At 47.0% G+C, this 27,025-nt stretch overlaps 1 protein-coding gene and 1 pseudogene across 1 annotated transcript in view; both read left to right on the top strand.

Moving 5' to 3' along the window:
- The window catches only part of LOC117355241, a 239,152-nt pseudogene that overhangs the window by 137,291 nt on the left and 74,836 nt on the right, over positions 1-27,025 (top strand).
- LOC117355244 (oocyte zinc finger protein XlCOF6-like) overlaps positions 1-27,025 on the top strand; it is a 91,245-nt gene that overhangs the window by 50,245 nt on the left and 13,975 nt on the right. The window contains exons 3-4 of the mRNA XM_033933535.1: positions 7,270-7,396; positions 11,366-11,469. Of these exons, the coding sequence (XP_033789426.1) occupies positions 7,270-7,396; positions 11,366-11,469 (231 nt within the window). The remainder of the gene's footprint in view (positions 1-7,269; positions 7,397-11,365; positions 11,470-27,025) is intronic.

The raw sequence follows: 27,025 nt of genomic DNA, 5'->3' as shown, positions 1-27,025 counted from the left end.
GAGGTAGGATTGTAGCGGCAGGGCTGGGGGAAAGGAAGGGCAGGAGGACCAGGCCGGCAGTGCACCTGGGGTGGACTGCTCCGCCCCTTCCTTGGTACGCCACTGCACCAGACTATCTGCTTCAGGAATATGGTGAAAGCTTGGCTCTTCAACCAAGCCTATAATGGAAGAAGTAACTAACTTGCTAGTCACACACACAAGGAGTAACACTTGGCTCCACCTACTAGAGCAGAATATGTTTATCCACGCCTACCCTATTAGAGATAATTTTCAAGTGCCAGTCTGAGCTCATGTGCAACTTAATTCTAATTAGTTCCTTATTTTCTAACCTTTGTTACTCACTGGTAGAGCTTCTGCCTCTGCACCGAGAGGTTGTGCGATCAAAACACTCTTCAACTTAGTAAAAAAACTTACGGACACAAACCCATTCCTTGCCACTCAAGGCAATAAACCACCAACAGCTTCTCAACTAGCAGACCACTTCAAACACAAGATCACTACAATCAGAAATACCTTCAACAACTCAACCACCAAACTCTACGAGATAATAACCCCCACAACGGAAGAAGCCATATCTGCAGACAGAACATGGACCACATTCCCAACCCTACAATGGTCTGATTTGAACCGACTATACAAAAAATACAGCCACACCTCATGCGACTTGAACTACTGCCCATCGTATCTGCTTACAAATGCCTCCCTTAAATTCAAAACCAACCTCATGCAATGGATTCAAAGCACTCTCATAGAAGGTCAATTCCCACAAGATCTTGGAGAGATCATAATCACACCCCTACTGAAAGATCAAAAAGGCCCTATAGACGCTCCTACCAACTACAGACCTATCGCTTCGATCCCATTATATGTCAAACTGATTGAAGGACTTGTGGCTCAATACCTCACCAACTACCTATTTGACCATAATATACTTCACTCCTCTCAATCAGGATTTAGATCTCACCACAGCACGGAAACACTACTAGCAACACTACTAGACATAGCCCGACAACACCTCAGTAAAGGACACAGGATCCTAATTATCCAACTAGATCTTTCCGCCGCCTTCGATCTAGTCGATCACACCATATTACTCCAGATACTTGATGCAATCGGGATCTCAGGGGTGGTTTACAATTGGTTCCAAGGATTCCTTAAAACAAGAACGTACAGAGTTAAGACAAACAACACGAAATCTAACCCATGGTCAAATCCATGCGGAGTCCCGCAGGGGTCACCACTATCGCCCATTCTATTCAATCTCTTCATCTCCTCCCTCGGCACCACTTTAGACAACCTAAATGTAACATCATTCAGCTACGCAGATGACATAACTATTCTCCTCCCCTTCGAAATCCAAGACCACACCTCAACAGGACACCTGGAAATAATTCTGGATGAAGTAGAAAAATGGATGACAAACCACAAACTGAAACTAAACTCGGACAAAACCAAATTCCTAATGCTTGAAACGGACAAAAACCCATCCATAACAGACCTAGAAATAAAAGCAACCAAATACCCAATCCAGACCTCACTCAGAATCTTGGGAGTGCTGATAGACAGATGCTGCACTATGCAGACCCAAATCAACAAAACTACCCAAAAAGCATTCTTCACAATGCGCAACTTAAGAAAAATAAGGAAATTCTTTGACAAAGAACACTACAGGATAATTGTACAATCCCTGGTACTAGGTCTCGTGGACTACTGCAATATCCTTTATCTACCATGCCCCACAAACATGATCAAAAAACTTCAAACTGTTCAGAACACAGCCCTTAGACTAATTTACTCACTCGGAAAATTTGACCACATCACCAATGCCTACCTAGACTCACACTGGCTACCGATTCGAGCCAGAATTCAATTCAAACTATACTGTCTACTCTTCAAAGTAATTAACGGTACTGCACCCACCTACCTAAATGACCGCCTAAACCGTAACCTTCCAACCAGAACAAGAAGAACATTGACATCATTCACATACCCACCACTCAAGGGTACTCACCGCAAAAAGCTTTATGATAGCCTCCTGGCAACACATGCTGCAAAACTCGAACCTTCCATCACCAGATTGTTAACCACAACATCAGACCTCAAGACATTCCGTAAAGAAATCAAAACACTGCTGTTCAAAAAGCATATACAATCTACCTAACCTCCCTCACCCCATCCCCCAAGAAACCAAAACACTGCCGTCCAAAACATCTTCCGATGTTATTAAGTCTTTACTATCATTCTGTTATTAAGTCTCTATCCTCAAACTGTATTCTCTATTGTCATGTACCATCCTGGAAATGTCCAGTTCTCTTCTTATGTAATCCGCTTTGAACCGCAAGGTACAAGCAGAATAAAAATCACTAATGTAATGTAATGTAATGTAAATCCCAGTGCTGCTCCTGGGCAAGTCACTGAATCCTCCAGCGCCCACTGCTTTGAATGCCAAAGCCACAAAAAGGCAGTATACACAGTGGTGTGGTGCAGGGGGTGCAGTCTGCCCTGGACAGCACCCCTCCTCTCTCTGCTCACCCGCTTCTCTCCTTGCCACACGTGCCCCTTGCCTTTTTGGCTCTCTGATGTCATTTTTGAGGCCCACGCCTAAGAAGTGATATGAAAGGGAGCTGACACCGACGTAGGCAGCATGCTGCTCACGCCAGAGGTTTAAAAGGGAAGGGAGGCACATGCACGGGAGGGGGGAGGACACCACCCCCGGGCAATGCTCACCCTTACTACTCCACTGAGTATACAAGACCCCATTCCCTTTGTAGACCTTGGGAGGTTTATCTTGGTTGAATTTTCCTTACAATCGAGCTATTGCCTCAAGATAAGTACCTATATATAATGTGTAAAGTGCTTTGATTGATTGTAACCACAAGTTCCATCTCCTTTCCTTTTGGATTGAAGGAGTAGCTTAGTGGTTACTGGAGTGCCCTGAGAACCTGGGTTCAACCCCCCTGCAACTCCTTGTGACTTGGGGGGGGGCCTTCTGGGCTTGCAGAGGATGATTCTGCTGCTTGGGAGGGCTGTTGGCTTTCCGGGGGGGGGGTGGGGGGGCGTCTGCTGCTATGGACTGGTCTGGGGGCTGAGTAGAAGGGAGTGGAAGCAGTGATGTAGCAAGGGTGAGAAGTGCCCAACCCTGCACTCTTCGCCCTCTCTCCTCTCCCCCCCTGCCATACAAGCCCCCCCTTCCCTTGTAACTCTATCTTTCCTTGCACAAGCAGCACCACGAACTTGGCGCAGATGTGACGTCAGAGGGAGAGTCGATGCTGGCATGAGCAGCAGGTTGGAGTTGCTGCTCTTGCTTTGAAGAGCTAGAGGTAAGGTGGGGGGAAATGAAGGCGTGCGGTGGGAAAGGAATGGAGGGGGCAGAGTGAAGGAACGGTGCTGGCACCCCTACCAAGACCGCCCAGGATGGACTGCCCCCTCATACTAGCCACTGATTGGAAGGCAGATGCGGGCTAGAGCTGGACCTGGTCTTAGGGGGCCAAGTGGAAAGGAGATAGGGGCTTTAGCTAGAAGGAATGGAAAGAGGTGCTGGACCCATGTGGCTGGGGCTGGAAAGAACAGAGGGACTGGAGAGTGCTAGACTCATGTTGTGTGTATGGGGGGGGTGCTGAAGGGGGAGAGGTGCTGGACCCATGTTGGGGGTGACGGGAGCTGGAAGAAAGGGAGAGAGATGTTGGACCTGCAGGGAGAGGTGAGAGAAGGGAAGGGGATGAGCTACTGAAGCCAGCAAAGGAAGGGAGAAAAGACACTATCTTTCTATATAGCATTCGGTAATAATGTGGCTTGTTCAGTTTTCTCAGTGGAGGGGATATTGGTGAGAGAGGGCTGGGGCTCACCGGTTGAGCTGCTGCCTCTACAGCCAGAGGGTGTAAGATCAGATCCCAGTGCTGCTTCCTGTGACCCTGAGCAAATCACCTGATCCTCCAGTGCCCACCACTTTGATGCCCAAGTGACAAAAAGGCAGTTTACAAGTCCCCATTCCCTGATCCTTTTCTGTATTATGTGTGATTTATAAAATAGCAATTGTACAGAATAGGTTCTTTTTATAAATAAGTTCAATATAAAATCATAACTATTTGAAGCTTGTGCGGACGGGATCAAACATTTTCCCCCACCTCATTCTCTAAGTCTAACAACCTCCCTGTGCAGGATCCCTTGTTGGCAGCTGCCGCAGTGTTTGTTGGCGGGAAAATCTCCTCCCTCAGGATTAGAAAGGAATTGGGGAGGAGCCGAGAAGGCTGGTGACATCACAAGGGAGGGGATGGAGCTTCACAACAAAGGCTCTGCCCTTGTAGTGCTGATTGGTCAGAATGGTTCCTGGGGCGGGAAGAGGAGTGGAAGGTTCCGCCCCTTAGCAACGGCACGGAGCTAGCAGAGAGGAGGAGTTTCGGCTGATTGCTAGATTTTCCCCTGAGGGCGGGAAAAGGTGACGGGCTGAACTTAACATAGGAAAGAGTCGTCCATCTTGTGCTGGAGCCTCAAGCGCCCAGTTTCTTCTCACTCCTGGTGTAGAGGAAGAGCCCCAACAGTTCCTGCATTCAAATGATCTAGTCGGAAACACTCCCACCGCGCATGCGCCGTCCTCTTCTAATCTGCTCCCCTCACCCTTCTGCGCCTTCACCTCTGCCTTCCCTTCCCTTCTTGCCTCTGGTGTTTTAACCCTTGGGCGGCACTTCTCTTCGGTTCAGCTGTGGTAAGCAACAGATACACGTGGCTGTATTATTAAGTGTGAATTTGAAATATTTTCCAAGTTGAGCAGAGTTTCTCCTCTCAGTGTGAGCCCGAATGGCCTTCCCTGTGCTGACCTCGATGCTGCCTGCTTCTTTCTTGGGGAGACCCAATGATCCACAGTGAAAACAATCTACTTCAGCTTGTCTGCGGTGTTTAAAGACAAGAGACAGTGTTCAGTCCAATTCTTTATATGTGAGTTTGCAAACCATTGGACCCCCTGAGGAAGGCGTGTTTGCCGAAACACGGACCGTGTAGGGTCCGCTTGGATTTTGATCACAGTATTTTTTAGTTGAATTTTCATGGTTTTATATGTCAGTGTTTAATAAATTATGTCCAGAACATCTGTATCCACAGTTTTTGTTTTCATCGGTGGATTGCTTCTTTTTCAAGCTGCTAGTGGAAAGCTCGGTCCCGGTGAGGTGAAATGGCCAACAAGTCGGGCTGGGAGCAACCTGACTTACCTCAATCTGATGCACTGACTAAACTTAACATGCCAACGTAATTTCGGAAGTTCTCTGTCTTCCCTTGTAAACCGCTTAGAACTGTTTGTGGTATGGCGGTATATAAAAATAAAGTTATTATTATTATTACTGCCTCGCCACTGCTTTTTTTTTCCTCCTAACTGCATTTGCACAAGCAGGAGGAGGAAGGGAGAACCCGCACGCTGGGAGAACGAGGTGGACGGAAAGGAAGGCAGGGTGGCAGAGAGCAGTTTTTTCAGGGCTGCGATTTCAGTGAGCGACTTGTCCTCAGCCCAGTTTAGTTTAGTGAATCAAGGCCCTTCCTACTTTGCATGTGAAAATCGGATCGAGTGCGGAGTGGATGGGGAGTGAGGTTAGTGAATCAGGTGGCAAAGGGCTCGCAAACCGATCGGTACTCGATCGGTTTGCTTAGTGAACCTGGGCCTTAGTTTGGAGCTGGGGCAATGGAGGATTAAGGAGCAGCCCTGGGCTTCCATTCAGCCTCTCCTCACCTTACATTACATTACATTAGGGATTTCTATTCCACCTGTGCCTTGCGGTTCTAGGCGGATTACAATATAGAAGATATCTGGGCAATTCCAGTAGAATTACATTTCAGGATAAGAGTAAGTTACAGGAACAGTAAAGAATTATGATACTTCAATTTCACAGAAGATAATACATATCACAGAAGATAATACATATAACAGAAGATAATACATATCACTCATTCCTTCCCAAGTGTTTATTCAAATGTGATTCTGTCCCTTATTCAACTTCTAAGCGAGTTACATATAAAATATAATGGGAATAAAACCACCAGTAACAAGAAATACAATTAATATAGGAGAGACCAAAGGCTGCATTTTGACTGGTAGGAACTAGAGGAAGATTGAAATGTCAAATGCATCTTGAAATAAATGGCAGATTCCTATGGGGAGAAAAGTCAGATTGCTGAATTGGCTTCGTGGGAGCCCTGAATGGAGAATGCAAATGATCACTCTGCTTCAAATGGAGCCCCCTCAGATCAGGGATCGGACTTCAAAATACTGAAAGGAATCGACAAAATAGAGCAGAGAAGATTATTTACATTGTCCAATTTGACACGGACTAGAGGACATGTAATGAAGCTAAGGGGGGACAGGTTCAGGACTAATGTCAGGAAGTTCTGCTTCACTCAGAGAGTGGTTGACACCTGGAATGCCCTCCCAGATGAGATTATTGCGGAATCGACCGTCCTAGGCTTCAAGAGCAAACTAGATGCATATCTCCTTAAGAGAGGCATGTAAGGATATGGTGGACTATAAATTACAACAGGTGTACACCTGGCAGGGCCTCCGCGTGTGCGGATCGCCGGACTTGATGGACCGAAGGTCTGATCCGGTGATGGCATTTCTTATGTTCTTATGTTCTTATATGTTCTTATGACTTCTTTAAGAGAACTTTGGGGATTCTGTGACCCCACGTCTATTGAACATGTAACTTGTACTGTTTTTACCATAATAAAAAGATTATTCTCATAAATGACTCTTAGATATTCCAAAGCTCAGGGGCAGTTCGTTCCAATCCTTCTGCAAATCTCTAAAAACTTTTCGCCAAACATTTTGAAAACTAATCTCTTTGAAACTTTGCTATTATCTTTTCTAGTTTTTATTTAATCATTGGAAATTTTTCTTCGTCCTATCTAACTGCTGCAAACCGAGTCGAGCTTTCTTAGATTGATGACCTGGTATATAAAGTTAAGCTTTAGTTTAGTTTAACTGCTGAAAAGATATCTTGTCGTTTGGTGCCAATTATTTGCAGAGGGGGCATGGTAAGTAATCTGCGATCTGAAGATCTAAGGAGAAGGGACAATTTTCAATGAATTGAGGAGATTTAGTTGCATCGTTTTAAAAGTTAGTCATGAAATTTTATATGAAATCCTATGTTATTACATTTTACGTTTAGGTCACTTGGCAACACATCCATGCTCTATATGTACGCCTCCCCCAACTTATGTGTATCATTATACAATAATGGCTGATGGTGATGCTGAAGGCGCTGAGTGTGTTCCTGGTTTGTGTTTCAGATGCAGGTGACGTTTGAGGATGTGGCTGTCTCTTTCTCCCAGGAGGAGTGGGAATATTTAGATGAAGGGCAGAAGGAGCTTTACAGGGAGGTGATGAAGGAGAATTATGAGACTCTGATCTCCCTAGGTAAGGACTAAAATAATCAACTAATAGGAGACATTTTTCTGCACTTCCTTTGCTCCAGAAACTTCCAAGTGTGATCAGGATCTCTTTGTACTAACCTCTATCTTAAACTGACAGCCTGAGAGCTCATAAGACTATCTTGAGTGTCTTACAAGTTTTCTCCCTTTGAAATCAGAGACAGATTATTCTCTGTTTCCTGAAGAAGAGCTAAAATGCAGGCAAGGATTAGCCCAAATGGTCAGAACTTGGCTGCAGAAGATTATACTGTACCTGGAAGCAGTCCGAGACTAATGAAAAGTAAGGTGTTGTGGATTGTCTGACACTGTGGACTGCTCCAAAAGATGCAGAATTGTCTCTGAGGTTCAGGGAAAGTTTATTGTGGAAATCACAATATTGCAGGAGATTTAAAGAAGGCAACTTCTGGTAGGCAAACAGTTAACGGCTACAAAGCATATTTCTTAGAAAGAGAATAAATTTCTACCACTATGTCACTCAGACTGGTATCCCAAGAAGAAGGGGACTTCCTTATTATATAATCATCCTACCCAGAATGAAATATGGCATAGAACAAATTGGGTCTAATATGGATGTTTCCAAAAGACTTGGCTAACTTGAACATGTCTATCTTCAATATTAGCTGTTCACATATAGAGCAAAATAAGCTACTATCTTTTTCTAAACAGTAGATTTACTTTCGGTAAGAGACATAATCATGGGTGATCAGATCATAGGACCTCTTATTATTTCCATATTATTTCAGGTCCACTTTCTGACTCCAAATTTTAATCACCTACACCTGTTCCATCCCATCTATCTCACCTATTTTGTGTGAAAATATACTACAGAACTACATCTGCAGTTGTGTACTTCATGAGTTGTATCATCAAAATATATTGTATAATAATGAAAAACCCACTAATCACAAGAGTAGTGAATTTAAACCCTCAAATCATCTGTGAAGGGGGAAAGCAAAACTTATCTCAAATGGTGTAACCCATGACCCAGCGCTGGTTGAGAATGTACAACTCCCAACACGTTTCAGTCTGTCCAAAGGAGATAGCGTTGCCCCTCTATAAGAAAAGAAAAGAAAGAACCATAAATAGGAAACATAATGGAAAAACTAATGGAAAAAACATGTGTGTGCACCAAAACCCCCTCTTTTTTCTTTGTCACAAATATATAAATGATAAAAGCCATATTCTGGCGTAAGAAAGAAGAGTGAGATAAAAATGTAGAAGCCCAAGCTAACTATACCACACCTCCAGAAAATATAAGGCTTCTCATTGAGCCTAAAAACCTATATTGACTTAACTGCCCTAGCTACAGCTCACCATAGATTTCAATTTTAAAGGCATTACTCATCATAAAACTCTTATTTCAAAACATTACCGTTGTGTAAAGGCAAGTGCAGCCGTGCAATGTGGTTGCTTCAAAGGACCGCTAATGGAAAAGAGTCATCTCTCATTGCAAAAGTGCCCACCACAACTCTATGATTTTGCTGTTATTCAGAAACACCAAATGGACCTAAAGGAACTGTCACGTGACACGATAGCGCTAAGAACTTTCAGCTGGGAAACATCCTGCCTCCATTGGCAAGTACTTGAACAGTAACGTGATTGGCTACCCCTCTGTTGCTAAGTAACATCTAAACAATGACGTGTTGGCTCCCCCTCTGTTGCTAAGTAATATCTAAACAATGATCCAAAGCTGAACAATAATGTCAGTAGCTCTCCTTTCGTTGCTAGGTAACAGCTAAACAGTAGTTCAAAACCTAATGGTCAACGCACACGAGCTTTTCAGCACCATCATAAGGAATGTAGCAGTCCCTTTTAAAGAGGGAGGGGATAGAGCCTGATATTTGGTGGTAAACTCCTCCATTCATTGCTGACTCTCTGTTAGGGCAGTGAAAATAAACTGACTATCTGATGACTCGGGGCTAGAGAGTTGCGCGGGGACAGAAATCCCGCCCGTCCCTATAAACTTCAGAAATAGTTATTTCATTTAATTATGCTACTGAATTAAAGGCTCTGGTAGAGACCAATTTACAAATAAGCAAAGAGACTATTAATTGGAAATATTAATTGGGAAGAATACATACTTTGTAAACGGGTTTCTACCAGAGCCTCTAATGTAAATATAAAATATAAATGCTCAGCTGATGAGAGGCCCCCAAGCTTTCAGCTGAGGACTTCCTCTGCAGTTGCCCGGGGATCCCTATTACCAAGCTTGGCAGGCAGCAGTAGCGTCCCTGAGTCACAGATGCTGGCACCTCAGTGGCTCATGGATGTTGCCAACGACTGCTGTGCTTGGTGGAGGGGAGTTCTGGCCGTCTCTAGAGGAGGTCCTCTGCTGGCGGTGCTTGGGGATCCCCACCAGTCATAGCAAGGGTCAGCAAGTACTTCAACACTGAAGAAATAAAACCAGAAATGCATTTCCTTTTCTTTTGAACACAACACAAAGACATCTGTATACATTTCCCAAAGCTAACATATTTTAGTCAATAAATTCAGATTTTTACCTTTGTTGGCTGGAGACTTATTTTTCCATAAAGTTGGTCCCAGTTTCTTTTTTCTGCTTTCCCATCTTCTGTAAATTCTTCTGTTGCTATCCATTGGTTCCTCCTACCATGGTCCAGCATTTATCCCTTTCTCATCTTTCACCCCTGCCCAACATTTCTCCTTCTATCACCCCTCTCCAGCACCATGCCACATCTCTCCCTCCATTCCCTTCACCACTATGCCCAACATTCCTTCTTCTTGCATCCATTTCAATCTGTCCCACTATTCCCTTTCCACCACAATATTTCTCCCTCTCATCTGTACCTCACTTCCTCCTTATGACCAAAAATTCTCCTTTCTTCCATTCCCCGTGTACACAACCATCTCTCTCCCAAGTTCATGCCTTGTGTCCAAAAACACAGTTCCTTCCCCCTTTTGTGTTCTGCGTTTGTCTCCCATGTTCGACCTCTTTCTGTCCTGCATTTGCCTCCCACATTCGACCCCTTTCTGTGTCCTGCGTTTGCCTCCCACGTTCGTGTCCAGCCCTCATCTGCCAGCAACCTTATCAGCAACTTTCTCATCCAAATGGAGCTCTGAGAGGTAGGTGGAGCCGCGAGGCTCGTCTTCTATTTCCTGCCTGCCCTGCAGCAGCACACATAGCCGACCAGAAGTTTTCCCCGATGTCAGCGCTGACGTCGGAAGGAGGGAGGGCTTTGCTTAAGCCTCTCTCCGACATCAGCGCTGACATCGGGGAAGACTTCCGGTTGGCTATGTGTGCTGCTGCAGGGCAGATAGGAAAAGAAGACGAGCCTCGCTGCTCGAGTTGGATCGAACCCCGCGGGATCCCCGAAACCATGAGGGGGGTCCTCGTGGGATCACTGCATCCCCATGGGATCACCATGACCCAAGGGGGCATCCCCATGGGATCCCTGCGACCTGAAGGGGAAACCCACGGGATTCCTGTCGTCCCCATTCCCGTGCAGCTCTCTACTCGGGGCTCTTTGTAGGCAGAGGCAGGATGACCAGAAGTATATCTAATAATGCAAACCACAGTTTGTCAGACTGGTATCGGCATAAAACAAAAAAGATTCCTATGTAATCCCAGAGCCAAGAATAAATATAAGTGAATCACAGCTTTACGCATTCTTTTGTAGATAGCTCTTATGGAGGTGAGTAGGCAGGAGCTGGTCATGTCTCAGTTAGGCTCTCTCTACCTGCTTATACAGTCTCTAAACATTTGTAGAGCAGGTGTTTAACTGGCATTGAAAAATCACATCCAAAGGGGCCATTTAAAGCTCTAACGGTATGTCAAGCTGTATTTGCTGAACACTGTCTTGGGTGAATCTCTTCATAAAGGCGGTTAATACATCCCAATAAATAAAATTCATCATAGCTGATCATTTGAACCTGCTGCATATTTTTCTTTGAATAAAAGTGAAGTATAACTGAGTTTTATGTTTATTCCTGGAAACAGGCTCTGTAAGGATAAGTCCTGATCTGTTGTCATGGATTAAACAAGATGGAGAGCCAAATATCCAGGATCCCCAGGAGAGAGAGAAGTTAGACATTCAGATACGGGTGAGTAACAAATACTCTACAGATGATGTGGGGTATAGTAATAACGTTATACAGAGTAAGAGGAGGTATTTCAGTGTACTGGTGAGCAATAACTCTCTACAGGTCTTATACTGTACAGCTGAGTAATAATAACTATAGAGTAAAATAAATGACTTATCTGTACGGAGAGCAGTATATAAGTCCTCCCAAGTGGATGATGTCATCTGATGGAGCCCAGCATTGGATAAAGTTTACAAAGCTACAGACGTTTCTAGAGCTTTCTTGAGCTGCAGACCTTGAATCACTAATTCTTTCCATTCTGTGTCTTCACGGTTGAGCACCTCAGTCCTGTCTCCTGCTTAACAAAGAAGCAGCTCCCAAGGAAGGTGAGAAATGATATCCTGCTGAACAGGCAGAATATATGTTCCAGTGTAATAGGTGAGACATTCTAGACGTGGGTTGTATTCCAATGGCCGTGTGCCACATGTAGAAGGAATCCACTCTGTGATTTTGCTCTACTTCACTGTGTTCTCTAGCTCCACTTCTAGTTTTTTCTTCTTCACGTGTGCCTGCAGGAGTGTGCTTGTTTTGCTCTCTCCTTTTTATTATTCGGTGCTTTTTTTGTTCCTTTTCCAGGATTTCTGCTGCTACTAAGTGGGAATCCCTAGCTACTGAGTCTCTATTTTCAGCTATTATCATGTGAAGTGCTCCAGGGTCCATTGTCATCACCTCTGTTATTTAACCTATTCCTAAGCCGCCTAGCTCTTCTCACCCAAGAATTTGGGATTTCAGCGCACTTTTTGGCGGATGATATTCAGATAGTATCCAGCCAGATTTGTCATCATTTAATATTGGCTTATAGGGAGTTGCTGATTGGCTTGAGAGTCACCGTCTGAAATTGAACCCTACGAAATCCAAAGCTCTTTGGATAATTGATAAATTATGTTTCCCTGATGCTGCACCTCAGTTATTGCAACATACTGAGATGGACAATACTCTTACCATAAAGATTTTAGGAATTTTGTTAGATCCTAAATTAACGTTTGAGCCCCATATTTCATCAGTTATTCCTGGCAGAATTCTGCCCTACTGTGCAATGCAGAATTTGCGCAGAATTCCTAAGGGACACATAATTACCTGACATCGGCCATACTCCTCTGAATCACTACCGGCAACAACTTCGAGCAGCCTCCGTGGACTCTGTAGGCTGCCCTTAATGATTCGAAGAGTACTAATGGAAATGGATCAAATATCCAAAAATAACCACAAGGCAAAACGATGACGGATACGATAGTATCTGTTATTAATGCTTCCGCTATTAATTATATGGTTAAGCTATCTGGGAAAGGCCTCAAACGTCCAAGTGTTTGAAGTGCTAAAAGCAAAAACTCTTTAATGGGGCTATGAACATCATCATTGGTCAAAAAACCCTGGTTTATTGTTTTCTTTTTTTTATTAATGTTGATTAAATCTAAATTTATCTCCATTAGAAAAGCATTAACTCGTATGATCAATAACAGGCAGTATCAATGTGATTTTCCCCAGGATCCTTATCACTTTCAATAGAACCTTTTCACACGTGAAATGTCAGCTATTGAATAATAAAGATAGCGCTGATGGAACTTTGGTATATCCGTTTCACTGTTGAATGGCTTCTTTAGGAGACGCGCTTATCCAACAATGTAAAGTTAAAGTGTATATTCGATCAATTATAAGTGCACTGGCTGCTTTATTCAAAAGCCAACTGCATACTGCCTCTCCGCAGGCTGTTATTGAGTGGGATCCGTGTCTCTGAGGTACTGGACAATGGGAAGAGAGTGTCTGTTTAACTTTCAAAATCCTATATGGTATCCTCCCTCCCTTTATCCCTCTTTCTTGGAATTCCTCAAACCCTAATACCACCAGATCCTCCCACAAATTAAAACTATCCTTCCCCTCACTAAAAGGCATTTCCCACACAGGAAAGCTAGGGACCTCCCTCCACTTCAAAATCACTGAGCTCTGGAACAACCTTACCTCCCCTCTTCGGAACTTGAGCTCTCTCCAAGTTTTCCGCAAACATCTGAAAACCTGGCTTTTCTCAAAAAATGTAAGTCTCCCTCCAACTTAGGAATCAAGGAAACTCTTATATCTTGGCATCCCAAGTCCTTTAAATTTTCTTCACACTTCTACCTCTAACCCTTTGTTGTAGTTCCTTCCTATTTCTCCTACTGTAAACCGCGTCGAGCTCTACGAACGTGGAGATGATGCGGTATAAAAACCTAAGGATTAGATTAGATTAGATTAGAGATGTTGGCTGGTTGGGGGGCAGGAGTGAGAGATGCTGGCTGGGAGGCAGGTTGAGAGGTGAAAGATGCTGGCTGGGGAGAGAGGCTGAGGGGGTGGTGGTTTCTGCATAACGAGAGGCACAGAAACAGAGAAAAGAGCTCCTAGATGGACTGAGCATAGAGACGGGGACACTGAAGCAATGCTGGACACAAAGAGGGAGAAGCTCAGGGTAGAGACAGCAGGGTCAGATGCCTGACAGGATACATAGGGTCAAAATGTAAAATGGAGAGGTGACCCTAGGAAGACAGTTATGGAAAAACAAAGAAAAGGGACGCTGGGACCTAAGTGAATAGAGAAATAAACCACTCAGACAACAAAAGAGAGAAAAAAGGTTTTATTCTGAATTTATTGAAATACTAGTCTTTAAGCCCGTTACATTAACAGATGTTAGAATAGATGTGTCTGTCTGTCTTTCTTTCTGTCTCTCTGTCTCCTTAGCCGCTGTCTGTCTGTCTGTTTTTCTTTCTTTCCGTTTGTCTCTCTGGCCCCCTATCTGTGTCTCTCTTTCTTTCTTTCTCGCTCCTTGGCTGCTGCCTGTCTGTTTGTCATCTTTCTGACTGTGTCTCTCCCTGGCCCTTTGTCTGTCTTTCATTCTGTCTGTCTTTCTCCCTGACCCCTGCCTATCTCTCTCTGGCCCCCCGAGCAAACCAAGATTGCTACCTTCAGCCCAGCACACCCCTCCCCCCAAAGCAGCCCCTTTTCCCTCTCCCCCTCCACTTCCCTGTGCAGCAGTAGCAGCCAGATGCCTCGCAGTACCTCAGTTCAGTGATGTACCGGGGGGAGGGGGGTCTGCCCCGGCTGCACGCGTTAAAGGGGGTGCATAGCCAGCTGGGTCCTGAACCTCCCTCGCTGCTCAAAACGGCACCTCAGTGCAGCTACTGTACTTATTCCAGAGCAGAGTCAGCAGCCGCGCTGAAGTATAGGAAGGTCCCGCGATGACTACTTCTACTGCCTCTGCTCCCGAAGAGGTAAGTGATGTCGGGGGTGGGGGGGTGGACCGGCAGCCGCAGTCATCGCGGGACCTTGCTGCAACTCCCTGTGTCTGCCGGCCCAGCCCCCCTCCGACATCACTTACCTCTTCCAGAGCAGAGGCAGCGGAAGTAGTCATCGCAGGACCTTGCTGATTTGGATGAAGAGAGAAAGGAGCATAGCAGGGTGGTGGAAGGAGAAAAAGGGGGTCAGGGTGGTATGGAAGGGTGATGAATAATAATAATAACATAATAATAATAACTTTATTCTTCTATACCGCCACAATCTTGCGACTTCTAGGCGGTTTACAATCAAGAGTACAGGACATTCAACAAAATACAATATGCAGATATTCAGAGGAAATAAAGAGAGCAGAGACCTTAAGAAGGCAATAGTATAGAAATACAATTTGCTGAGCAAAAATATAAGATGTACATTTTAGTAGGTAGTGTACGACAGGACCTGTTTGGAATAAATAGCAACGTAAAATTACGATAAGATGAAGATAACAGATTATATATATCACAGTGGGAGAGAGAGGGGAGAGCGGGTCAATTGTTTAGGTATTTCTGGAACAGGTATGTTTTTAGGCGTTTCCTAAATTCCCCTTAAGTAGTGGGCGAGAGCAGTTGGTCTAGGTCTTTGCCCCATAGGGCTACTTGGTGAGAGAGAAGGTGTTCGTGGTGTTTTTTCATTTTGCAATCTCTAACTGGAGGGGAAATGAATTTTGAGTGTGTGTTTCTCTTGTGTTTGTTATTAGAAAAGGAGAAAAGGTCGGTTATGTACTTGGGGGTAAGGCCGTATAGTACTTTGAAGCAGAGGCAGACAAATTTAAACCTTACTCAGGCTTCCGTTGGTAGCCAGTGCAGCTGCCGATAGTAGGGTGTCACATGGTCGAATTTCTTCAGCCTGAAGATAAGTCTGACCGCAGCATTTTGCATTATTTGGAGATGCCTCATATTCTTTTGTGAGATTGCTAGGTAGGCGATGTTGCAGTAGTCAAGTTGACTCAGTATGAGGGATTGTACTAGGGTTCTGAATGTTGACGTATCGAAGTATGATTTAATGGTTCTGAGTTTCCAGAGAGTAAGAAAACCCTTTCTGAATAGGGAATCCACTTGTTCCTTAATTGTTAGACATTGGTCTAGAGTGACACCTAATATCTTCATGGTGGGCTGGATAGGGTAGTTGAATTTATTGATGCATAATGGGGTTTTATTGTCAGGCGCGTGAGGAGAGGCAACGAAGAATTTTGTTTTTTCTGGGTTGAGTTTGAGCTTGAAATCTGTCATTCATTGTTCCATCTCATTTATGGCAGCGGATGCTTTGGGAATGGTTTCTGAGATAGAGTTGGCGAATGGGATGATGATCGTAAAGTCGTCTGCGTAGCTGAATAGTTTTATTCCTAGTTGGGTTAGTTTCACACCTAATGAGGACATGTAGATATTGAAAAGCAGTGGGGAAAGCGGTGATCCTTGTGGCACTCCGGATGAGTTGCTTCAGGTGTCGGAGAGGTCGTTGTTAAAGCGTACCTGGTAAGAGCGGGATGTGAGGAAGCCGCGAAACCAGTTTAGTACCTCAGCTCTGATACCAATGGCGTCTAAGCATTGCATCATTTTCTCAGGGTCTACCAGGTCGAATGCAGAGCTCATGTCGAATTGCATGATCAGGACATTGAGGCTCTTACTAAATAATAGGCGCAGATAGTCTAAGATGGCAGCAATTACTGTCTCCGTACTGAACTGGGGTCTAAAGCCGGATTGAGTATCATGCAGGAGAGAGAATTGATTAAGGTAGTCCATCAGTTGGGTATGAACTAATCCTTCCATGATTTTTACTATGAATGGGATAGATGCTATAGGTCTGTAGTTGGTTATAAGCGCTGAGGATTCTTTTCTATTTTTTGGGATGGGGGTTATTATTATGTGGCCGTTGTTAGTGAGGAAAGTCCCATTTTTTAGGTTGTGGGCTAGGTAGTGTAATAGTGATATTTTGAATTCTGGTGGTGCCGCTTTCATAATCTCCGGAGGGCACGTATCTAGGATGCAGTGAGATTTAGAGTATTTGTTGTAGAGATTGGTGTAGATATTCCATTCTGGATCTAGAAAGGAACTCCAGATCATGTCTGTAGGTATTTCGTTATCGTATGAGCTATTTGGTAGTTGCTGGGGATGATTGTTACATCGTTATTGCTTATACAGTTATTTTTTAGGTTTTTAATTTTGTAATCAAAATATAGAGCTAGGTCTTTTGCAGTGGGTAACTTCGTGTTGTGCCCAGGTATGGTGTGGCGGGTGGTGTCAAATAGGTTTGTGACTATGTTGAATAATTCTTTTGTATTGGTTCCTTGTGAACCTTTGCAGGATATTTTAATTTTGGTGGAGTAGAACGCTTTGCGTTTGTCTTTTATCAGTTGTTTGTAGGTTTTTATGTAGGCTCTCCAATTGTTGCAGTCTGTCAGTTCTCCTGTTTTATTCCAAATCCTTTCTAGTCGCCTAGCTGTTTGTTTCGTTTTTAGTAGTTAAGCGTTGAACCATTTGTTGTATTTGTTTGCATTGCTTTTGCTTTTATGTATGGGGGCGATTTTATCTAGGATGGATGTGCTGGTTGTGTTCCAGTGTTCCCAGAAATCTATTCCTTCCTCTATTACTGTATGCGGTTTGTATTCTGACCAGTATTCTTCTGGATTAATATAACCTCTTGTTTGATGTTCTTTTTTTATTATCGGACGTGTTTTAGATTTTCAGTGTGACCAGATCAGCTTAAAATAATAGGTGAAGTGGTCGGACCAGATGTCATGATGCCAGGTGCCTTCAGTCAGAGAGATAATTGGGTCAAGGTTTTCTTTTGTGGACATGGCAACCAGATCTAAATGATGGCCTTTTTCGTGAGTTTGTGTGGGTACGGGGATGTTATAGTTGAATAGAGTTAGGAAGTTTTTAAGTTCTATTGTGTCTGTGTTGTTCTCTTTGTCTAGGTGTAAATTTATGTCCCCTGTGATGATGTTGTAGCTGGGGCTAATAGAATTGTGCAGGACAAATTCGCAGAAGTCTTCTTTGGCTTTGGGCCAGCTTTTAGGCGGGATGTAGAATAGTATGCAGGATAAGAATTCTTTTAGCTGGGTATTATTGATTTTACAGGCTAGGATTTCTAGGTTGTCGGTCATTTTAGAATCCAGAAGTTCGAACTCGAATCCTTCTGTAAGGATTATGGCTAATCCTCCTCCTTTTTTGCCTATGCGGTTTGACGTAAGGATTTTGAAATTGTCTGGTAGGAGACAATAGGGTCATCTTCGGACAGTAACCAAGTTTCAGTTAGAAAGAGGCAGGCTATTTGTTTGCTGGTGATCCAGTCATTTATGAGGAATGCCTTGTTTCTAACAGATCTGGTATTAAGATATGCACATGGGATGGAGGTGGTTGCGGCAGTTACGGTTGAGTTAGTGGTTTTGATGGTTTTTATTTCCCTTGTTCTTTTTTTTAAGGGTACGGTGGTGTCTGTTTTTATTTGCGATAACGTTAATATGATTTATAGTGTCTTCTTGCAGGTTGATGATGTGGGGGAAGGATAGAGCTGGGTAGTGGATGGATTGTAATTTAGGGTAGAGAAAGTGAACGTCTTTGATGTTACCTCGTATTAGGTAGATCAATAGGATTAGTATGAGATTCATGATTGTGAGGTAGATAGTATATTCCTGGGGTCCTGAGGCAGAGGAAATTTTTGTTTCCCTAGAATTCTTGATTTGTGAATATGTGGTTGATAGAGGAGTACAATACTGGATTATTGATATAATTGGGTGGCAGTTAGGGGTTTTTGTTTTTTGGTGTTTTTTTAAAAATTAATTTATTGTGACCTGGGAGGAGAAAGTGCTCAAGGAGTCCTAGCTAGCTGATCTAGGTGGAAGTAGTTCTTAGGAGGACCAGGTAGAAGCAACTAATAACTGCCCATGCTCCTAATAGTTATTCCAACGACTAATTAATGTGTCACATGCAGTTGACTCGTGCGGTTGATCAGATGCAATTAATACATGCGACTAACATATGCGACTAATTAGGGAGAGAAAGGGGGTCAGGGTGGTATGGAAGCATGGTGGAGGGAAAGAAAGGGGGTAGATGCTGATGGAATTGCAGGGAAAGGGGAAAGAGACATAAGGGGGAAGGATACTGCATAGAATTGGGTTGGAGGGAGAGAAAGGGAGCAGGTGCTAATGGAAGTGGGGGGAAGGGAGAGGAGAGAGTGAAATGCCAGACCATGGGGGTGTAGGAGAGGGAAGGAGAGGGGAGAGATGCCAGACCATTGGAGGAGGGAAGGGAAGAAGATGGATGCCAGACCAATTGGAGTAAAGGGAGAGATGGAAGGGGGAGGCATAAAGTTTCTTGAAGGGGAATAGAAGGAGAGAAGATGCCTTTATAGAAGGGGCAAAGAGAGGGTAGACAGTGGATGAAAGGAAGAGAGTGACAAGAAGATGAGGAAAGCAAAAACCAGAGAAGACAAGGTAGAAAAAAATTATATTTATTTATTTTTTTTTGCTTTAGGGAAGATGCATCACTATTTCTGTGGTGTTGCATTGTATGCAGAGTCCAGCTTCTTGGTGCTTCAGTTTAACCTTTGTCTATGTATTTTTATTCTATCTTCCCATTTACAAAACTGTAGAGCGTTTTTTAGTGTTGGCATCTGAGCTGTTACCACCGTGGCTAAAACCCACACTACAGTTTTGTAAAAGGGGGAGGGGTTAGTTTGTGATGACATAGTCCATACTAGGCAAAGGTGTTTTCTGTGTTCTGTGTGTTCGAAAGACATAGTTTTTTGTTAGGATTGACTGTGTAGGATTGATCTGTACTAGTCTGGCTTGTTTAGTTTTACAATGAGTTTATTGATGTACTGCTCATTGCAGTATGTAAAGTGCTGCCTTTTCCTAGGTACACTCTTGTGTGACATGTGGATTGTTACTAAAAATCATGTTTTTCATACAGATGGGGAGTGTCAAAAAATGATGGGCCCCCGAGTGTCACATATGCTAGGTACGCCACTGCCTCAGCCACCCTCCTGCCATTGCTCTCACCACCTCATTGTAAGATCTCACTATCAAGACTGTCTTCCTGATAGCGGTCATATCTGCCCATAGGGTTTCGGAGCTTCAGGCTCTCATGCTGGGATCACTTTTTACAGATCACGGATTCTGCGGTCATCTTGCGGACGGTGTCTTCCTTTCTTCTGAAGGTAGTTTTTGCTTTCCATGTAAATTAGGAAGTCCATCTTCCGGCGTCCGTTCTCTCAGGGTCAAAGGACAGAATCTTGCGGTCCCTGGACGTCCGTCATCATCGTCTTCTGCGTTATTTGGAGGTCACCAATGATTTTCGCCTCTCGGACAATCTTTCGGGTCCTGCTTGTCAGGGTAGGCCCGCCTCTAAGGCTACCATTTCCAGATGGATTTGTGTTGCCATTTCTGTAGTGGCGGTGAAAAAGTCCCCCCTTGGGGTGAGGGCTCTCTCCACTAGAGGAATGTCTTCTTCTTGAGCCGAATCCACTGTGGTTTCGTCTGAAGAGATTTGCAGAGCGGCTATCTGGTCATAAGAACATAAGAATTGCCATCTCCGGATCAGACCCTGGGTCCATCAAGTCCGGTGCTCCGCACACGTGGAGGCCCCGCCAGGTGTACCCTGGCATAGTTTTAGTCCCCATGTCACTGTATGCTTCTCAAGGGAGATGTGTATCTAATTTACCCTTACCTGTATCACTCTTAAGGAGATGTGCATCTAGTTTACCCTTAAATCCTAGAATGGTGGATTCTGCAATTATCCCAGGACAAGCAGGCAGCATATTCTCACATGTGGGTGACGTCATCCACGGAGCCCCAGCGCGGACAGCTTTTCAAGCAAACTTGATTGAAGTTTCAAGTTTGCACACTGCACCACGCATGTGTGTGCCTTCCTGATCCACTAGAGGGCGCATACCCTCCTCAGTTCTTAGTTTTCCGCTGAGCCAGAAAGACCTTGTCTCTCTTCTCTGCATTCTTCTAAGTGCCTTTCTGGCACCGCGGCTTCTTTATTTTGTTAGGGAGTCGCTGTGCGTTTGTTAATTGATCGTGTATTTCTTTGTTTCAAAAAAAAAAAAAAAAAAGAGGACTTTTTATTGTGTTTTTCCTCCGGCAGGCCCTTCTTGGGCCTCAGCCATGCGGCTAGGCCTCATTTGCCTGCAGCTGTATTTTCTTCTTCCCTGGCCTCTCTCTGGGCTCACCTCGTGTGAGCAGAATGGCCGGGACCCTCTTTCCTTCGTTGGAATCGGACTGTGCAGCTTCGATCCCCGGTAAGTTTTTCTTTCTTTCTTTCTTCTAGGTGCGTTACCTCGGTAACGCCACCGGCTGAGTCTCAGGCATTCCAGGCATCGAGTGCGATCGTGCCCGCCTCTACGAGACCTTCAAAGCGTGCCTCCTTTCATGGGAATACTCATATCGAGGTTGCCCTTATGGAGTACACTGCTGCACCTTTATTACCAGTTTCATTGGTACGGTGCCGACTTCTGAAACTCGATGTGCCTCGACGTCGACTGGAGCTTCGTGCCTCGACGTCGACTGGAGCTTCGTCCCTCGACGTCGACTGAGGCTTCGTGCCTCGACGGAGGCTTCGTGCCTCGACGTCGACTGAGGCTTGGTGCCTCGACGGAGGCTTGGTGCCTCGACGGAGGTTTGGTGCCTCGACGGAGGTTTGGTGCCTCGACGGAGGCTTCGTGCCTCGACGGGGGCTGTGTGCCTCGACGTCGACGGGGGTTTCGTGCCTCGACGGAGGCTTCGTGCCTCGACGGAGGCTTCGTGCCTCGACGGAGGCTTCGTGCCTCGCCGTCGACTGAGGCTTGGTGCCTCGACGGAGGCTTGGTGCCTCGACGGAGGTTTGGTGCCTCGACGGAGGCTTCGTGCCTCGACGGAGGCTGTGTGCCTCGACGTCGACTGAGGCTTGGTGCCTCGACGGAGGCTTGGTGCCTCGACGGAGGTTTGGTGCCTCGACGGAGGCTTCGTGCCTCGACGGAGGCTGTGTGCCTCGACGTCGACGGGGGTTTCGTGCCTCGACGTCGACGGGGGTTTCGTGCCTCGACGTCGACTGAGGCTTCGTGCCTCGGCGTCGACTGAGGCTGCGTGCCTCGACGGAGGCTGCGTGCCTCGACGGAGGCTGCGTGCCTCGACGGAGGCTTGGTGCCCCGACGGAGGCTTGGTGCCCCGACGGAGGCTTCGTGCCCCGACGGAGGCTTGGTGCCCCGACGGAGGCTTCGTGCCCCGACGGAGGCTTCGTGCCCCGACGGAGGCTTCGTGCCTCGACGTCGACGGAGGCTTCGTGCCTCGACGTCGACGGAGGCTTCGTGCCTCGACGTCGACGGAGGTTTCGTGCCTCGACGTCGACGGAGGTTTCGTGCCTCGACGTCGACGGAGGCTTCGTGCCTCAACGGAGGCTTCGTACCTCGACGTCGACGAAGGTTTCGTGCCTCGACGGAGGCTTCGTGCCTCGACGGAGGCTTCGTGCCTCGACGGAGGCTTCGTGCCTCGATCTCGACGGAGGCTTCGTACGTCGACGGAGGTTTCGTGCCTCGACGTCGACGGAGGTTTCGTGCCTCGACGTCGACGGAGGTTTCGTGCCTCGACGTCGACGGAGGTTTCGTGCCTCGACGTCGACGGAAGTTTCGTGCCTCGACGTCGACGGAGGTTTCGTGCCTCGACGTCGACTGAGGCTTCGTGCCTCAACGGAGGCTTCGTACCTCGACGTCGACGAAGGTTTCGTGCCTCGACGTCGACTGGGGGCTTGGTGCCTCGACGTCGACTGGGGCCTGGTGCCTCGACTGAGGCTTTGTGCCTTGACGTCGACTGCGGCTTGGTGCCTCACCACCGCCTGAGGCCTTGTGCCTCGACGTAGTATGCGGCTGGGTGCCTCGACGTCGTCTAAGGCTTTGTGCTTTGATTTTCTGACTCAATGTCGACTGGGGCTTGGGGTCTCGATGTCGACTGAGGCTGTGTGTCTTTGTACCTTCAACGTCGGCTGCGGCCGTGTGCTCCGCGTCATTTGACGCTGGTGCTTTGACGTCGCCTGAGGCTTGTGCCTCGACGTCGACTGAGGCTGAGGGCCTCATCGTCGGCTGGAGCTCGGTGCCTCGTCGTTGCCGAGGCTTCGTGCCGTCGACGGAAGCTTTGTGCCTTGACGTCACTTGGGCCGTTTTACCTCGGCAGCGGCTGAGGTATTGGGCCTCGGCGTCGACTGCGGGTTTGCGCCTCGGCGTCTCCAGCTCCGGTTTGAGAGGCTTCCCCGCTTTCTCTTCGGTTCATTCCGGGCAGCCGTGACGGAATCTTGTAGTGCGGAGTTTGGTTTCCTGGAGGAGACTCTCTCCCTGCTCCGGCTCTATTGCTCCCGCCATGCGTCATCTCGCTTGGCGCAGAGTGTGGCTGAGGATCCGAACCTCCAGGGTCGTCTCGCCGCTTTTACTTGCGTGAGTTCTGCGCTTCTTCAGGCCTCTCTTGCGGTGGCCACTAACCGCCTCTCAGACCGCGACCGGTCCTTCGCCCCTCGGGACGCCTCCAGCTAAATCCCGTCTGCCTTGGTGGGTTGGTCTCCTTCTCCGGAGGGGCCCTCTGGATACCTTTCTTGTGTTATCTCGGCCTCCTTCGCAGCAGCCGCAATAGCTGCAGCAGCGCCGGGTTAGGGTTCAGCCGCCGGCTTCGGCGACTCCTGGCCGTCCTTTTGACTATTCTCGCATAGCCTCTGGGCTGCTCCCCTTCTGGGGATTCCTCCCCTCCCTTCGGGAGGGGTGTCTCTGTGTCTACGCACCGGGAGTATTGCCTCTCTTCTGTCGGTTGGGCATTCCCATCCTCCCTTCTGCGTCTGGTCCTGGCCCTTCGTGACCTGCACTAGTTTCTAGTACGGGAGTGGGTCAGACTCTGCCCACCCCAGTCTCGGGAGTCCGTCGGGGCGGACCTGGACCCAGTTTGTCTGCGCTCCTTCTTGTCTCGGCCTCAGGGGGAGGCCCTTGTTTGTTTATGCCGGAAGGTGGCCCCTCTGTCCTCGGTCCGCCTCCGGTCTTTTCTGCCTCTGCCTCGGCAGGCTGCCTGTCGGCGCTTGAGTCAGCTGGTGTCTCAGAGGTCTTCGGCCTCGGCTGAGCTGTTGCTGATCCTTTTTGGATCAGGGGTCTCCACGGTGATGTCCCGCTGTTCGTCTGGTTTCATCTTCGTGTTCCCCGCTGGACCCGAGCATCTCAGTGATGGCAGGATCGGGATCCCGCTTCCCAGCACATTGTGGTGCCTCCCTCCTGGACACGCTCGTTTCGTTGGTGGGCCACCACTTCGTATCCCCGCATCAGAAGGTTCTGCCGATGGACTCCTCGGCATGGGCTTAGGGGTGCACCTCGACGGCCTTCGGACTCAGGGTCCTTGGTCGGGTGCAGACTGTCGCAGCCGCATCAATCTGATGGAGCTCCGGGCCATTTACAATGCCGTGGTGGATTTTCGTTATGGGTTGCAAGATTGCGGGGTCCTGGTGCGTCCCGACATCTCGGTGGCGTTATTTCTGTGACCAAGCCAGGGTGTACAGGTTCCCTGTTACTTTGCAGGGAAGCCCTTCGTCATTGGCAGGGGACGTTACACCACTGCTTCTTTCTTCGGGCGGTGTTTTTCCAGGGCGTGCAGCATTGTCTGTTGGACACGTTGAGTCGCCCTTTTCGACCGCATGAATGGTTGCTCCATTCTCGGACTCTGCGGCATGTGGTTGTTCGGTGGGGAACCCAACAGGTAGTTCTGTTCGCTTCGCCCCTCACTCACTGGTTGCCTCGATATTGCTCGAGGATGCTCTCCTGGGTTCGCATCGAGGAGGATGCTTGCCTTCTCGATGGAATGGGCAGGTTCCTCTATGCGTTCCCTCCCTTTACTCTGATTCTCGGGTCTTTGATACACCTCCTGTCGGTCTGCGCCACCAGGATCTTGATGGCTCCTCTGTGGCCCTGGCGGCCATGGTTCTCCCTGCTCCTCCAGCGTGTCAGGGAGACTCAGCTTCTACCTATGTTCCCGTCTCCGCTGTCTCAGTGTTGCGGTTTCTGTTGCATTCCAATCTGCAGTCTCTACACTTATCAGCTTGGTTCCTCGCAACGTGCCTCCCTCCTTCTGTTTCTCTCAGTCGGTGGGGGTGTTCTCGAGGCCTCTCGAAAGATCTCCACTCGGCAATGCTTTTCCCAGATATGGTCCTGATTTGCTGAGTGGTGTGCTGAGCACCGCATGGATTCGCTCTCTGCCTCCTTGCCTTCAGTGCTGGATTTTCTGTTGCACTTGTCTCGGTCTGGTCTCAAATCTACATCTATTCGAGTCCACCTCTGTGCTTTTGCTGCCTTTCTTCGGCCGCTAAATGGGACGCTGCTCTCCGTCCACCAGATGGTTTCCCGTTTTATGAGGGATTTCTTCATTGTACATCCCTCCGGTGGTTTGGGATCTTTGTGTGTTCCTGGCTCAATTGGTGATACCTCCATTTGATTCCATTGATGAAGCTCTTTTGAATTACTTCACCTGGCAGGTGGGTTTCCTGGTTGCTCTCACGTCTGCTCGCAGAGTCAGTGAGCTGCAAGCTCTGGTTGCGGACCCGTCTTTTCCTGTATTTCATCATGACACGGTGGTCCTGCGTACTCAACCCCAGTTCTTGTCCAGGGTGGTTTCGGACTTTCCTTTCGATCTTTCCATTGTTCTTCCGGTCTTTTTTCCGAAGCCCCACTCGCCTCCTAGCGAGGTGGCGCTTCACACAATTGACTGTCAGAGGGCGTTGGCTTTTTGTCTTCAACGCACTCAGTCTCCTTGGACGGTTCCTCAATTCTTTTTGTCCTTCGACCCTAATTGGTTGGGACGCCCAGTTTCCAAGCGCACCTTGTCCAACTGGTTGGCTGCTTGTTTTTCCTTTTGCTACGCTCAGGCTGGTCTCGCGCTGCAATGTCGAGTCACGGGACATAAAGTCCGAGCGATGGCGGCTTCTGTAGCTTTCCTCAGGTCGACGCCTATCGAGGAGATTTGCAAGGCTGCCACTTGGTCTTCGGTTCATACTTTCACCTCCCACTACTGCCTGGATACTCTGTCCAGGAGCGACGGCCGGTTTGGCCAGTCGGTTTTGCGTAATCTGTTTTCTTGTATTGCCAACTTCCCTCCGTCCCTTTTTGGTTAGCTTGGAGGTCACCCACATGTGAGAATATGCTGCCTGCTTGTCCTGGGATAAAGCACAGTTACTTACCGTAACAGGTGTTATCCAGGGACAGCAGGCAGATATTCTCACAACCCGCCCGCCTCCCCGAGGTTGGCTTCTTTGCTAGCTATCTGAACTGAGGACCATGAGGAGGGTATGCGCCCTCTAGTGGATCAGGAAGGCACACACATGCGTGGTGCAGTGTGCAAACTTGAAACTTCAATCAAGTTTGCTTGAAAAGCTGTCCGCGCTGGGGCTCCGTGGATGACGTCACCCACATGTGAGAATATCTGCCTGCTGTCCCTGGATAACACCTGTTACGGTAAGTAACTGTGCTTTACTTCCTCTGGGAGAGCAGTCCAGGTGTCTGCGTGAAACATAACTTCCTGATATTTGTTCCCTCAGGGTCAAAGGACAGAATCTTGCGGTCCCTGGACGTCCGTCGTCATCGTCTTCTGCGTTATTTGGAGGTCACCAATGATTTTCGCCTCTCGGACAATCTTTCGGGTCCTGCTTGTCAGAGTAGGCCCGCCTCTAAGGCTACCATTTCCAGATGGATTTGTGTTGCCATTTCCGTAGTGGCGGTGAAAAAGTCCCCCCTCGGGGTGAGGGCTCTCTCCACTAGAGGAATGTCTTCTTCTTGAGCCGAATCCACTGTGGTTTCGTCTGAAGAGATTTGCAGAGCGGCTATCTGGTCATAAGAACATAAGAATTGCCATCTCCGGATCAGACCCTGGGTCCATCAAGTCCGGTGCTCTGCACACGTGGAGGCCCCACAAGAATTAAATAAAATACAAGTGGATATGACTTTAACTAAAACAAAGTTGGAAAAAAATGAACTTGAAATAACTGAGGTTAAACAAGTGCAAGAAACAGTGGTTAAAGATTGTGTGAATATTAGGCGGAAATTGCAAATGATTGAAAATGGCCAGCGAGCCAATAATTTAAGATTCCTAAATTTCCCTAGGGTCTTATCTATGACACCTAGGGAAATGTTAAAGAAATACTTTTTGGAAGTTTTTTCAGTTTCTGAGGAATTAATTCCGCCCTTTTCCCAAGTATATTATTTGTCTGTTAGAAAAATGGAACAGCAA

This window comes from Geotrypetes seraphini, chromosome 2 (assembly GCF_902459505.1).
Source record: "Geotrypetes seraphini chromosome 2, aGeoSer1.1, whole genome shotgun sequence".
Lineage (NCBI taxonomy): Eukaryota > Metazoa > Chordata > Amphibia > Gymnophiona > Dermophiidae > Geotrypetes > Geotrypetes seraphini.
Note: the sequence above shows the minus strand (reverse complement) of the source record. Positions and strands in the feature narration are given on the sequence as shown.